Genomic DNA, 15,274 nt, shown 5'->3' on the forward strand with positions numbered 1-15,274 from the left:
TAATGATCGTAGTAATGGTCTTTTAAAAACAATTTAGTTTCATGACAGAAATAGAACTGAACCCTTTCGTTTTTACTCCTTAGAGAATTATATTTTATCCCTCAGGGGTAGGTTGGAAAACACTGCAGTAGGACTCGCTCGGTTCATCCCATTCGGCGCCACGCCCTTCAGCCGACGCCGCCGATCGTCGCTTATCGGCACCCCACCCGGACAAAAAAACAGAACGCTGCTCCGTGACACGCAGCTACGAGATAACGGTGAGTGTGCGGCCGCAGAGCCGGCAAGTAATTGAGGCGTGATGCGCTCGGCGTGTTCCGCTGTGAATCACGGGCGATAGACAGCGCTGTCGAAGGCGGCGATAAGGCGGAGGCGTCGCCTCTGGCAGTGCCTCGCCAGAGGGCGCGCGCGGCGCACGACGCTGACATGGCGGAGAACACCGTCAACACCGTCACAGGTGAGCTGCCTCATAATTATCGTCTGCAGCGGACGGCGACACTCCTGCTAATTTACCGCGTCCTCACTTTCCTGGTGTCTGAATTCCTCCCGCTATAACGTAACGAGCTGTTACACTTGTCACAGTGTACACTGTTGGCGCTCTACCTCTCGATTTCTCCATTTCCCTATCTCGCTGCGTTTACTTGGTCTTCCATATCCAATTTTTCCGTAAATCCATTTCCTAATACCGCTTCGCCTTGGTCGTGTAAACACTCCAATAGCGATACTGGTAATGCAGGCTTAGCTGCTGCATTATAGCTCTTACGGTCGATTATCGCTTCACGTAAACACTCCACCGCATTTGAGTCGTAATTGGATTTTCAAGTTTGTACTTTTTTAATATTCATTCTTCGGACGAAATTATGTACCTAGTGAAGCTAAAGAATAATTTATTTATTCCCATTATTCAACATTTTACCTTCTTGAGATGGAAATACGTATATATATGGTAATTAATATATGTGCTGAATAAGCAAAATCTATTTTGCAACAATCCTGTATCCTTCGTGGCTCGCTAATTTGCAAATTACTACATCCACCCACCCTATCTTCTAGTGGCAAACGGTTGATTTGTAAAATGCTATACCCTCTCTTTCGTTTAGAAACAAAGGTTAACGTACACAATCAATGACTGATTACAAAACATTAGCTAATTCTGTGCACAAGAACGTGATTGTGTATTTCGTCATTCGCAAGTTTTCTAGCCACTCCAAGTCACCATAATCTGAAGTACAACTGTGTGTCCTGTATCTTGCGTAAATGGCTAAATTGCAGAAAGCTATGCTCAGTCTTCTACTGCCAAAAGGTTGTTGTACACAGTCAAAAGCCAGTGATAAGACATTCGTTAGTTCTGTGCACAGGAGTACAAATGTATATTTAGTCACTCGGAATTTTACTACAAATTCCAAGTTTCCCAAAACGCTAGAGTAGAATAATGTTCCAGCGGAGACCACTTCGCGCTTATTTAAAAAAACAGCGGAACCTGGGTGGGAGTAATGAAATAGTTTTGCACGCGTTTTAAGAACTCATCTTGAAAAATGGTATGCATCCTTATCCTCATCTTCCTTATGAGTTCACTGACATCCATCGTATAACCACACTCTCTTTATTGTAAAACATACCACACTGGTAACCTCACTTAATCTCGCCGACGAAATTGAGACAGCTGATTTACAGCCGCCATTTCTGTAAAACAACAGATGCTTGAAAAACCGGTATTTGAACGGGCTTGCAAAATCGATTCAGGACATAATGTGTGAAGACGTTAAAGAAAATCGCGTTTGAAATTCTGCTTCCGTTTTGAGTAAGTTGATTCGTATGCAAACATAATGCGTGTGTGTGTGTGTGTGTGTGTGTGTGTGTGTGTGTGTGTGTGTGTGTGTGTATATAGAGGGAGTGGGGTGGGGTCACTGAATGAACACCGGGAGGAGAGACAGAAAAAGTGTTAGTACGTTGGCAACGCGAAATTTTCTCATCTTTTCACATAAATACTGTAGATATCAATAAAATTTCAGTTTTGTTAGGTTCGTATGTGTTGCATAATAACGTAAGTGAAATGTCTATCAGATCTGCGGAATAGTTTTACTTGTAGAGCTTTTTAAAATGTAGATTCGCTTCGTGTTCCGTTCATATCGATAAATAGAATCTGTGGCGTCACAAAAAATCTTTGTTTTAGCCAACGAATATTAATTCAACATTTGTGCGGATTTGACAAGAGTGAGCTACCTTGCTCTTAAACAGTTAAGAAATGAACAACGAAATTCAAACGCGGCCATTTTCTGATGGTGTCTGAAACAGATGATGTGCAAAAACTGCAACCACTAATGAAAACGGCGAGAGTCGACACAGTATGATAATGAATTAGTGGTAATTAATTGGTAATTAATGAAAAATGGCTACAGTTTTTATTGAATGACAACCAGAAGGAAAAGCGAAACGGAATTTGCGACCATAGTTTGGACCGTTTTACAACGAATCCAACTTAACTTGTACTCAAGTTTGTTACTATGGGTGTAACATGGGTCCAACACTTCACACGGAACGAGCTGGCGCACCGTTGAAGACACTGCACTTGCATTCAGGAGGCTGTTTACCAAGTCTCAGTCGTGCCACACAGATTTAGACTTCCCTTGGTTACCGTAAATCGCCCAAGGCAAATGCCTGTATTTTTCCTTTGAGGGAGCTGCTGCCGATTTCTCTTCCCATCCTTCTCCAGTCCGAGCTGTTTATCTGTTTCTAGTGACCTCGTCCTCTACTGAATGTTGAACCTTAATCTTCCTCCCTTTCATCACCTACACCAGGAAACAAAGCAATAGCTGGGAGTAGATCGCCATGCATCAAAATGTCTACGTCGATTTCATCTCCTGAAATGGTTATAGACGCTGTTTCCTGGAACGTAAAAGGAATTCTTCTTATTAATTGCCTTGCAAAGGAAAAATAAGCAGTAATTCCCACAGTTCGGAAGTCTTCTGGGCGTAAAACACATGTGAGAAGGTGCAAAAAACACATGCGAGAAAAGTCGTGGTTTGGGAAAAAAAAATCTTTCACTAAGACAAAGCACCTGCCCATGGAAGGTGTTTTTGCAATCGGTAATGCAAATCTTTAGCTTTTGTTGTCCTGCAGCCCTCAGTTGTGTGTAAAAATTGTCTCACCTTGGGTTCGTCTAATTGCAACTGAGCGAAACGAATTTTCCGTGCCATAAGCGTTTCGCATTTGTTATTCTAAAGGTACCATCAGGGGCCAATTAAATTGCAAGAAAAAAGGTCAGCACTTTCAAGGAATGTGTTCAGTGACGCAAGGGTGCAATATGTGCATAATGAGCGGTTGGGGAGTTAGTGATTCATTAGTCACGATCATCGGCGATCATATGGCACTCAGGAAGGCCTGCCAGTGCACTCTCTGTTTTGACTCTGCAGGCAGTAACTGTGCTGAGTTTAGAGGTGTACAGCGTATGCATAATTCATTCTAGGGTACAGCTGTGACCCATCAACGAGTACGTACTCCTGCTGAGCAGCGCCAGCCATTGGAAAGAGATTGCATTGTGGGCCTTCAGGAAGCTAGATGAACGCATCAACAGATTGCTGCCCATGTTGAGCACAATGTAGCGATAGTGTGTCATTGCTTTCAGCAGTGGTCTGTGGGACATTCCCGCATCTGTAGAACAGGTTCTGGACGTCCACATAGTACAGACGCACAAGATCGACGCATCGTACGACAAGTGGTGTCGACCGGACATCATTCAGGGACGAAATCTGGGCACATGTTGCACTTGTTGTGTCATCAGGGACCATTGGGAACCATCTGTTTGTTTCTGGATTAACATCACGTGTGCTTCTGGCCGCGCTTCTACTGACACCCATGACACTGCCAAGCATAACTACTTTGGTGTCGTGAAAGAGTCGACTGGAAGGTGGTATGGCGTTCTATTGTCTTCAGTGATGCGAGTAGGTTCTGCCTGTATGCGAGTGTTGGACGTGCACGTGTATGGCGTAGACCTGCTGAGCTACCTGTTCCAGAGTGCACTGGCCCACGACAGTCAAATCCTATCACAGGCTCTATGGTGTGGGGGGCCATCGTTTATAGCTCGCTGTCACATTTGGTGTTTCTGCAGGGTAAAGTAACAGTGCCCGCTATATTGCAAAGGCTGTTATCCCAAGCTGTTGCCATTTCTTCGATCAGAAGGTTCAAATGGCTCTGAGCACTATGGGACTTAGCATCTGAGGTCATCAGTCCCCTAGAACTTAGAACTACTTAAACCTAACTAACCGAAGGACATCACACACATCCATGCCCGAGACAGGATTCGAACCTGCGACCGTAGCAGTCGCGCGGTCCCGGACTTCGACCAGAATGTGATGTTCTATTCCAGCAGGACAATGCACGTTTACGTGTGGCTGCAGCGACGCAACGTGCTCGTCCTGGTGTACAACAGATGTCCTGCCCAGCAAGTTCACCACACCTGAACACGTATGGCTTGGGACAGTCTATTGCAGGTTGCCATTCGGCACCTTTATGGTCGTTTGCATGCAAGAGTATTCGCTTACATTGCCGCCAGTTTGATGTTGTTGTTGTTTTTGATGATGATGATGATGATGATGATGTTTGGTTTGTGGGGCGCTCAACTGCGCGGTCATCAGCGCCCGTACGAGGTCCCTATTTTTACACAGTACAATCTTTTTCACAGTAAAATACAGCCACTGTCACGAATCATGATGATGATGATGATGACAACACAAACACCCAGTCCCCGGGCAGAGAAAATATCCAACCCGGCCGGGAATCGAAACCGGGACCCCGTGATCCAGAGGCAGCAACGCTAGCCACTAGACCACAAGCTGCATACATTGCCGCCAGTGGGGGCAGGTGTGGGGGAGAGGGGGTACACTGTATATCGATGCCATTTTTTGGGCACCCCTTCCTGGATGTGTGTGTTTAGTTTGGCATGAATGTATTATCATATATTCCTACAATTATGAACTGCCTGTCACCTCCTTATCAATAAAATGACTGTGCTTCAGCGGGTGTTGCATTTTTTCTTCCGGCAATGTATGCAGATGCTGCACGCTTCTCTACATTTTTTCTCGTTCAAGTGGTTACTGCCTTTCGAAAGATGTCAAGAGGACAATACTCGAAGCCTTCAAAATATTATCGAAGGTTCGCCCATAAAATCGAGGCTTATCTAAATGCTGTTAGTGGCACGAATATAAGCTTCCAGATACTGATAGACAATATGGGAAATAAAACTGAGGGTACAAAGCAAAAGTAGAAATGCTAAACTCCGTTTTTAAATGTTCCTTTGCAAAGGAAAATCCAGGAGTATTGCCACTACTTATTTTTCAAACCACTGCCAATTAGCATCAACCGTTTTGAGTAACAGCTGAAATAGCTTAAATTTAACGAAGTTCCAGGGCCCGATTGAATCCCTATCAGATTCTGTACTGAATTTAGCTGAGTTAAGCTTAGTCTACCATAGGGTAGATTCACCTAACAAAAAGCAGTACCCGATAGTTGGGACAAAGCACAGGGCACACCATCTGCAAGATGGGTAGCAGAAGTGATCCACAAAACTACCGCCCAATATCTTTGATACCGGGTTATTGTAAAATCCTAGAACATATTCTGAACTCAAACATAAACAAGTATCTCAAATAGAATGACTTGCTCCATTCAACCGACATGTGTTCCGAAAACACGGATCAAATGAAACCCATCTCGCGCTTTTCTCATAGAATATCCTGAAAGCCATCAGGTAGATGTATTTCCTGATTTCCGAGAAGTGTTTGACTCAGTACCACACCTACACTTATTATCGGAATCCCGATGGTTTGAGGTATCAAGCGAAATTTCTGAGTAGATTGAGGATTTCTTGATAGGGAGGACGTAGTATGTTATCTGAGACGGCGTCGACAGATGTGGAATTAACTTCGGCCATCCCAAGAAAAACCTACTGAAGAGTTTCAAGAACCAGCTTTAAATGATGAACCTAGGAATATACAACCTCTTGTAGGGATCGCGAGGACAAGATTAGATAAATTATAGCACATGCAGAGGCATTTAAATTTGCGCAAGTGAATGGAACGAAAAGAAGCCCTAATAACTGATACAACACCACCTCACAATGGTTTTAAGAATGTAGGTCCAGTTGTAGATGATACAAGTATAGGGGTTAGAAGGAATACCCATCCAATTATTGAAAAGGCAGCTAACGAAATACACTCAAATACGACGCACCACGAAGGAGTTATCCGAACGGGACGGAAATAGGTAGATGTGATGTACATGTACAGACAAACAAATGATTTTAATTTTAGACAAATTGGATGGTTTATTCAAGAGCTTCAAAAACTGAGCAAGTCAGCAACGCATTGGTCCAAGTCTGGTCATGCAACCAGTTATTCGGCTGGCATTCATTGATACAGTTGTTGTATTTCTCTTGAGGGATATCGTGCCAAATTCTGTCCAATTAGACCGTTAGAGCGTCAAAATCCCGAGCTTGGAGGGCTCTGCCCACAATGCTCCTGACTGTCTCAATTGGAGAGAGATCTGGCGACTCTGCTGGCCAATATACAGTAGGGTTTGGCAAGCGCGAAAACAAGTACCCTGAGAGATTCTACTGCTTGTTTTCGTGCCTGCAAACCCTGCCTTGGCCAGCAAGGTCGTCGGATTTCTCCCGAGTTGAGAATGTTTGGAACGTTATGGGCAGGACCCTCCAGCCAGCTCGGGATTTTGACGATCTAAGCGCAAATGGGGCAGAATTTGGCACGATATCCCTCAGGACATCCAACAACTCTATCAATCAATGCCAAGCCGAATAACTTCGTGCATAAGAGCCGGAGGTGGACTAATGCGTCATTGACTTCCTCAGTTTGTGAAGATATTTCTCACCAATAAATCATCGAATTTGTAATCATTTGTTCGTTTGTGCATGTACATCACTTCTACCGATTCCCATCGCATTCGGGTAATTTCTTCGTGGTGCGTCGTTTTTTTTTTATTTTATGTTTTTGTCCTACAGCTTATTTGAAAACGTCGAGTGGAATTATACAAGGAAACTAGATTAGCATTACATTTTAAAAAAGACTCGTTACATAAAGTTTTTTTTCACAGAACCTCACTAGTTTTAAAATAGTATACTCATACATTGAAACAGAAAGTGTTGTTTTCCGGAACCGTAGATGAATGACAGCCTTAAATGGAAAACCATACACCAGACTTAATTAAGTTCCTTAGTTAGACTACATTTGCACTATGCATGATTACTACTGAATGGAATTTAAAAACGAAGGAATTAGTGTATGGTGCACACTTCTATTCACTAGCAAGTTAAAGAATATTTTTTGGGGAACTCATTTTAGAGACATAGTATTTCTAGAATATAGACGTGTGTTATAAGAACTGTATTTGGTATTAGTTCTAGAACATCTTGCAGGGACCTCTTCAGAAAAAATTGACATTTTAACAATTCATTACAATCCTTCATCTTATAAAATACTTAAAATATTAAAATATCCAACGTTTCGGCAGTGTCACAATGACCATACTCAGGGAATAGATTATTTAGCTGGGCTGTAGGTGCTTCGGTACATTGCATTTTTATGAGTGTTATAAGGCCATAGACGTATAATTTTTTTTCTACATGATCACTCTGCAATCCACAATGAAGTGCCCGAAAGAGGGTTCATCGAACCATCTTTTATCTACTTCTCTGCCGTTCCACTCTCGAACACTTTTATCTTTAAATGCGAACATTTTAGGTTAGGCTTTACCGTGACTGTTATCGACATTAAATGAAACAACAAGTTTACTGTTACCAGTCACCGTTTTATTTATTTCCACGACGCGTTTCAAAGGTTTAAACCTCCATCATCGGGTGGGTTTATGACATTTGTGTGTGTGCCACAAGTTCCTCCAAAAAATCGTAACACAATACACACGCAAATGTCATACTAACTAATGTAAATCCACCCGATGATGGGAGGTTTAAACCTTTGAAACGCGTCGTGGAAATAAATAAAACGGTGACTGGTAACAGTAAACTTTTATCTTTCCGTGCGACCTCTGATTTCTCTTATTTTATTACGATGATCTTTCCTCCCTATGTAGATGGGCGCCAATAAAATATTTTCACACTCTGAGGAGAAATTTGGTGACTGAAATTTCATGAGAAGGTTCTGCAGCAACGAAAAACGCGTTTGTTTTCACGATTTCCACCTTAATTAGTGTATCATATCCGTGGCACCTTCTCCCCTATTTCGTTATAATAAAACGAGCTGCCCTTCCTCGTGCTTTTTCGACGTCTTCCGTCAATCTTATCTGTTGCGGATCCCACAACGCACAGCATTATTATAGAAGAGGGCGAACAAACTTATTGTAAGGAGTCTCTTTAGCACGTCTATTGCATTTTGTAAGTGTTCTGCCAATAAATCGAGGACTTTGGTTTATTTTTCCCACAACAATATCTAGGTGATCTTTCCAATTTAAGTTATTCTTAAATTAATTCCTAATTATTTAGTTAAGTGTAAAGCCTTTAGATTTGCGTGATTTATCGTGTAACTGAATTTTAGCGGATTCCTTTTAGTGCTCATGTGGATAATTTCACCCTGATTTACAGTTGATTGCCCTTTTACCACAATACAGATATCTTGTTAAATTATTTTGTAATTGCTTTTGATCATCTGATGAATTTACATTACGGTAAATAACTGCGTCATCTGCAAACGCCAGGTATTACTTCTGTTTTGCTCGACGACTTTCCGTCAGTTATTAAGAAATGTGGCCTTTCTGACAGGAAATCACGAATCTAGTCACGCAACTGAGATGATACTCCAAAGGCAAGCAGTTCAATTAGAAGTCGCTTGTAAGGAACGGTGTCAAAAGCCTTCTGGAAATATAAAAATATGAAATCATTTCGACGTATCATCGTTAGCACTCATTACTTCATGAGAATAAAGGGCTAATTATGTTTCACGAGAACAATGTTTTCTGAGTCGGCGTCGGCTATTTGTCAATACATCGTTTCCTTCAAGGTGATTCATAATGTTCCAGCGCAGTGTATGTTCCAAAATCTTACTGCAAATCGGCATTAGTGATACGGGTTCAGTCCGGAACCGCGCGACGGCTACGGTCGCAGGTTCGAATCCTGCCTCGGGCATGGATGTGTGTGATGTCCTTAGATTAGTTAGGTTTAAGTAGTTCTAAGTTCTAGGGGACTGATGACCTCCGAAGTTAAGTCCCATCGTGCTCAGAGCCATTTGAACCATTTGATACGGGTCTGCAATTTAGCTGATTACTCCTGTTTCCTTTCTTGGGTATTGGTGTGACTTGTGCAACCTATATTTCTACGAGAAGCCGGTTGTATATGATTATTAAGTACGGAGCTATTGTATCAGCATACTCTGAAAGGAACGGAACTTGACTGGTTTTCAATCTGGACCGGAAGCTTGCCTTTCTTAGGTTTTATGAGCTGCTTCGCTACACCGAGGGTATCTACTTGTAAGTTACTCATGTTGCCAGTTGTTCTTGATTCAAATTCTGGAATATTTACTTCGTCTTCTTTTGTGAAGGAATTTCGGAAAATCGTATTTACTAACTCAGCTTTATTGGCACTGTCATCAATAACATCACCATTGTTATCGCGCGCATTGAAGGCATTGATTGCGCCTTGCTACTGGTGTACTTTACATATAACCAGAATCTCTTTGGGTTTCTTACCATACTTCGAGACAGAGTTTGGCTGTGAAAACTATTAAAAACATCTCGCACTGAAGTTTGTACTAAATTTCGAGCTTCTGTAAAACTCCGACAATGTTTGGGGTTTTGTGTTCTTTTAAATTTGACAAGCTTTTTTCATTGCTTCTGCAACCATGTTCTGACCTGTTTTGTGTACCTTGGGGAACAATGCCGTCTCTTATTAATTTATTTGTTATATATATCTCAATTGCCGTCGTTTCTGTTTCTTTGAATTTAAACCACATCTATTCTATGCTTACATAATCAGATTACGCACGGAGAATTTCCCTTTGACAAGCGTCAGACGAATTTTTATTTACTTTTTTAAACAGATGTATTTTGCGTTTTTTTGTGTTACACTATTCAGTCCCTCTACAATAACCTTGTTGTTACAAATCCCTGTATCCGTCGTGATGCTCCCTATGTGCTCTGGATTATTTGTTGCTATGAGTTCAAGTATGTTTTTCCTACCGTTTAGAGTTCGGTTGGGCTCTTGAACTACTTGTCCAAAACAATTTTCTGAGACCGTATTACCAGCCGGTGTGGCCGTGCGGTTCTAGGCGCTTACAGTCTTGCCTCGGGCATGGACGTTTGTGATGTCCTTAGGTTAGTTAGGTTTAATTAGTTTTAAGTTCTAGGCGACTGATGACCTCCGAAGTTAAGTCGCATAGTGCTCAGAGCCATTTGAGAGCACATTCGCACGTCGTTTTATGCCTATCACCGATTTTAGACATGTTTTTTCGCCTGCATATCGGATGTACATTGAAGTCAACACCAACTTTAATTGCATGAGTGGGGTACTTATCTGAAATGACACTAAAGTTTTCTTTGAACCGTTCAGCAACTGTATCATCCGAGTCGACGGGGGTCGGTAAAAAGCAACCAATTATTAATTCATTCCAGTTGTCAAATATAATCTCTACCCATAGTAACTCACAAGGACTATCTACTTCAGTTTCACAACAAGGTGAACTACGTCTGACATCAACAAACACTCTACCATCAACCGTACTTAATTTATCCCTTCTGAGCACGGTTAAGTCCTTTTTAAAACTTTTAGCTGAACTTATTTCCGGCTTTAGCCAGCTTTCCGTACCTATAACGATTTCAGATTCGGTGTTTTCTATTATCACTTGAAGTTCTGATTCTTTTCCAACGCAGCTACGAGAGTTTACATCTACAACTTTGATTGTTCCTATATCTACCCTCTTCTTATATTCTTCCTGCGCCCTTCGGAAGTGAAGCCCTTTCTGCACTTTCCCGAGACCCAGTAACCTAATAAACCGTCCACTTCGCCCCATACAGTGTAGGCGCTTCCTGTGTATGGTGGTCTCCTGACCTATTTAGCAGAACCCGGAAACCCACCACCATACGGCACAAGTCGAGGAATCTGCAACCGTCACAGTCGCAGAACGGTCTGAGCCTCTGATTCAGACCCTCTACTTGGCTCTGTACTAAAGGACCACAGTTGGATCTGTCGACGCTGCTACAGATGGAGAACTCCGCCTACATTTCGCAAGCAAGACTGGCTGTCTTTACTACTTCAGCTGGCCATCCGAAACCAGAAAGAATCTCTTCCGATCCAAAACGACACACATCATTAATACCAACATGAGCCAGCACCTGCAGTGGACTGCACTCTGTGCTCTTCAACGTATCCGGTGGCACCCGTTTCACATCTGGAATGACTCCTCCCAGTATGCACACGCAGTACACAATGGATTTCTTCCCCTCCTTCACAGCTGTATCCCATAAGGAGCCTCATTATGCGCCTAACGTTGGAGATCCCAACTATCAGTAATCCCACTCTCTGCGAATTCCCAGACCTTTCAGACAGAGAGGATTCCTCTGGAGCAGGGCGAGCGACTTCATCTGGCTCAGGGACGTCGTCAGCCACAGACAGGGCCCGAAATCTGTTCTTCAGACTAACTGGAGAGGCTCTCCGATCGGCACCTTGGAAAGTCTTTGATTGCTGGCCCATCTTGGAATGACCTCTCACTTGACCATAAGAGAGGGAACCGATTGAAGGATATGTGGGTCGTGCTGGACATCCTTCGGATCGCAACATTCGGCCCTCTATGGTGATGCCCATTGGCAACAGCCTCAAGCTGCATCACCAAAGCCAGCACTGCTGTTCGCAGGTTCGAATCCTGCCTCGGGCATGGATGTGTATGATGTCTTTAGGTTAGTTATGTTTAAGTAGTTCTAACTTCTATGGGACTGATGACCTCAGATGTTAACTCCCATAGTGCTCAGAGACATTTGAACCAACACTGCCTGGAGCTGTGAGCAAAGAGTCACCACCTTGCTTTGCAGCTTATATTTTATTGCCCCTAAAACGCCACTTGTCAATGTTAGGGGAAAGGAATGTACGTTTGACTGACTATTCACAGGTTGCCCAGCTTGCTGGTAATTGGCAACCCACCATCAACCAGAGAGAAGGTTATGGGTGCCATGTTCTGCTGCTTTTAATCACAATAAATCGACGCCAGTTGTGAATACACTGTTTATTTAGCTGGTCACTGCAATATCTGGTGCCGCTGCTGTACTGCAGTCACAACTGGCCAGTTGTACAGGGGTTGCTGACAACTAGAACACAAGGAGGCTTCAGCTATTCTCTCAAGTGGTGCTGCCAGGATGCTTCTGGATCACAATTGCCACTCTAATTTTGTGTGTGCGCATCGTTGGCTGTCTTACAAGTGCACAGGCTTTCAGAAACGTTGTGGGATGTTCACAGCCCGTATTGTGCTCCGCAAGTGCCTGTTGTGCTGCCCCAGTCGAAAATAACGCCCAACGCACCACATGGGTGAAACGGACCTTCCGGTTTCCCCAATGTAGGAGGCACAATACTCACATTGTAACTCATATACACCTGTTGTGTTGAGACTTTTTACCGTATCCTTAGTGCAACCTATCAAATTTTGGATCCTACAGCCACTCCATAAAAATAGTTTGCAGCCTCTTTGGCAAAGCGCCTTGCTTCCTCTATTAGTGACGCTGTCGACATAACGTACAGGGGTACACATGGAAACATCAAAAGCGCACCACATTATCATGCGTAATATAGTGAAGGTAAACTGTTGGTGTTCAAAACAGTTTCTAACCGTCTCGGAATGGATAAATACAGGTCGTCTATGGTTTGCAAGGGAATCTTATACTCCTCTTCCTGCAAAATAGTGTCAAGTACGGGAAACGATAATCGAGGTGTATAGCAATGACGCAACCTTCTCTCCAAAGTAGATGACGAAGACTCGGTAATACTGAGCTCTGGCGATTGTGGTGGCCAGGGAGACGCTACAATTCACCCTCGTGCTCACAAAACCAGCCCTGGACGATGTGAGCCGTGTGAACTAGGTACCTGTTGTCTTGGAACTCAGAATCACCATTTGGGAACAAATATTGCACCATGGGATGAACTTGATCAGCCAAAATGGTCACATAATCCTTGGCAGTAATGCGACCTTGCAGAGTAACCATGGAGTCCACGGAGTACCACAGACTGCTGCCCAAATCATCACCGAACCCCACCTACGTTTCACTCTTGGCAGCAAGCACTCTTCCAGAAGTTGGAAACGGTGTGAAACAAGACTCATCCGGCCAAATGACTCTTTTCCATTGTTCCATGGCTTCGGCACCACGTTTTTCTCTTAGGGTCATTTACATCGCTGGTGAACAGCTTTGGATTTCCGGCTCACCCTGCAATTCCCTGCTTACGGAGCTCCCTTCGCCTTGTTTTGGCGCTGACAGGGTTCGCGAGTGCGACATTCAGCACTGCAGTGACTTTTTCAGCCTTCCTCCTCTTATTTTTTGTCACAATCCACTTCGACGACTGTCCGTCACGATCACTTAACATACACTTTCGTCCGCGTTATTACTAAGAGGATGGTGCTTTTCCGCTTTTCCCGTATACAGTATAAACCTTCGATACTGTACCTCTTGAAATACCCAACACGTCTGCTACTTTGGTTAGGGAAGCAGCCACCATGCGGGCACCAACAATTTGCCTACGTTCCAATTTTCTTAGCTCCGACATAATGCACACACAGTTACACAGAACACTGTTCTGACCAAGACGTGTAGAGAGTATTGCTCAGTTGCTATTAGTGGTCAGAAACAACAGCGCTACGTACAGTCTCGACTAGCATCTGCATGTATGTTCAGGCATGCATTACGCGCGGTGTTTGCGTATCTTTGTCGATCCTACTGAACTTTGTAGCTCTTCTTTTTCTTCTGCTGTCGTACACTTTGGCACTCTTTCAGTTCTAGTTCGATAATGTCTGCACTAATGCGGTGGGCTTGGGCGGTAAGCGTATGTAGGTCGGAACACTTCTGAGCCGGATGACGGTAGGACTCAAAGGGTAGACACCGGTTAATGTGATTGTCTTCCGGTAGACGTTGGGTCACAGTCTGGCCTCGCGAATTACGTAGGCTTTCACTTCAGGAACGGAATCGCGCTGTTACTTGACACAGTCTGCGGAAGCCCGCGTATTTACAGCAGTAGCTTGTAAGGGCAGGAAGTTTACTACCACGTACGAATGGGGGAACTATTAAGGAAGGGGAAGGCAAATTACTTAATAATTTGGCGTTTCTTAAGAGGTGCCAGGACTGCAACGTAATTATTCCTACATTCCACTGAGCGAGGTGGCGCAGTGGCTAGAACACTGGACTCGCATTCGGGACGACGACGGTTGAATCCCGCGTCCGGCCATCCTGATTTAAGTTTTCCGTGATTTTCTTAAATCGCCCCAGGCAAATGCCGGGGTGGTTCCTTTGAAAGGGCACGGCCGACTTCTTTTCCTAAACCTATGAAACCGATGGCCTCGCTGTTTGGTCTCCTCCCCCAAACAACCCAAGCCAAACCCTACATTCCTCGAGATCCGGCCCCAGCTGGGTAGCAGGAAAATGAGAAGAATCTAATAACAAGCCTGCCATGCTATGCTCAGGGAAAGGATTCAAGAATCTGTAGCAGCCTCGACATCAACAAGAGACTATTATACCAGAACCAGCTGTGGATATCGTCCAAACCATCGGTGACAGATTGGTCCGTATCACACAGGCAAGCGTGAACGTAAAATTGGTCTGCACTCTCAAAAAGATGAAACTCGAGGATCTAACAAGGAAGATAGTGGTACGAGGATAGGACTAGATACAAAGCGAAACGCCGTAAGTTTGTTGTCAAAACTCTTTGCATTGATGCTTACAACGACCTCTACAGAACAAACTATTCAGTTTGCGGAAGCCCCGCGGGTAGATGCCGAAAAACTAAGCCAAGAAACAGTCAGAATCATTCAAAGAGTGGTACCATCCAAGAAAAAGCGCCTGTAGAAGAACTTAAGATATATGAGCACATTGTGATTCTCGAGGCTAATAAAGGAAACAGCACATTTGTCTTAGATACTACACAATTTAAATCGAAAATGATCGATTTGATGATGGATCCGGTTGCAAAGATAATAAAGGAGACGCTAGATGTATTCAAAGACTCCGGAGCTGACCGTGACGCACTCAGGGACCCATTACCAAAGTTCCTGTAGCAAATTACGGGTTATTA

At 43.6% G+C, this 15,274-nt stretch overlaps 1 protein-coding gene across 1 annotated transcript in view; it reads left to right on the forward strand.

Moving 5' to 3' along the window:
• The first annotated feature begins 299 nt into the window (after positions 1 to 299).
• The window catches only part of LOC126412397 (uncharacterized), a 72,932-nt gene continuing 57,957 nt past the window's right edge, over positions 300 to 15,274 (forward strand). The window contains exon 1 of the mRNA XM_050081974.1: positions 300 to 454. Within this exon, the coding sequence (XP_049937931.1) occupies positions 424 to 454 (31 nt within the window). The 5' untranslated portion in view covers positions 300 to 423. The remainder of the gene's footprint in view (positions 455 to 15,274) is intronic.

This window comes from Schistocerca serialis, chromosome 7, assembly GCF_023864345.2.
Source record: "Schistocerca serialis cubense isolate TAMUIC-IGC-003099 chromosome 7, iqSchSeri2.2, whole genome shotgun sequence".
NCBI classification, from domain to species: domain Eukaryota; kingdom Metazoa; phylum Arthropoda; class Insecta; order Orthoptera; family Acrididae; genus Schistocerca; species Schistocerca serialis.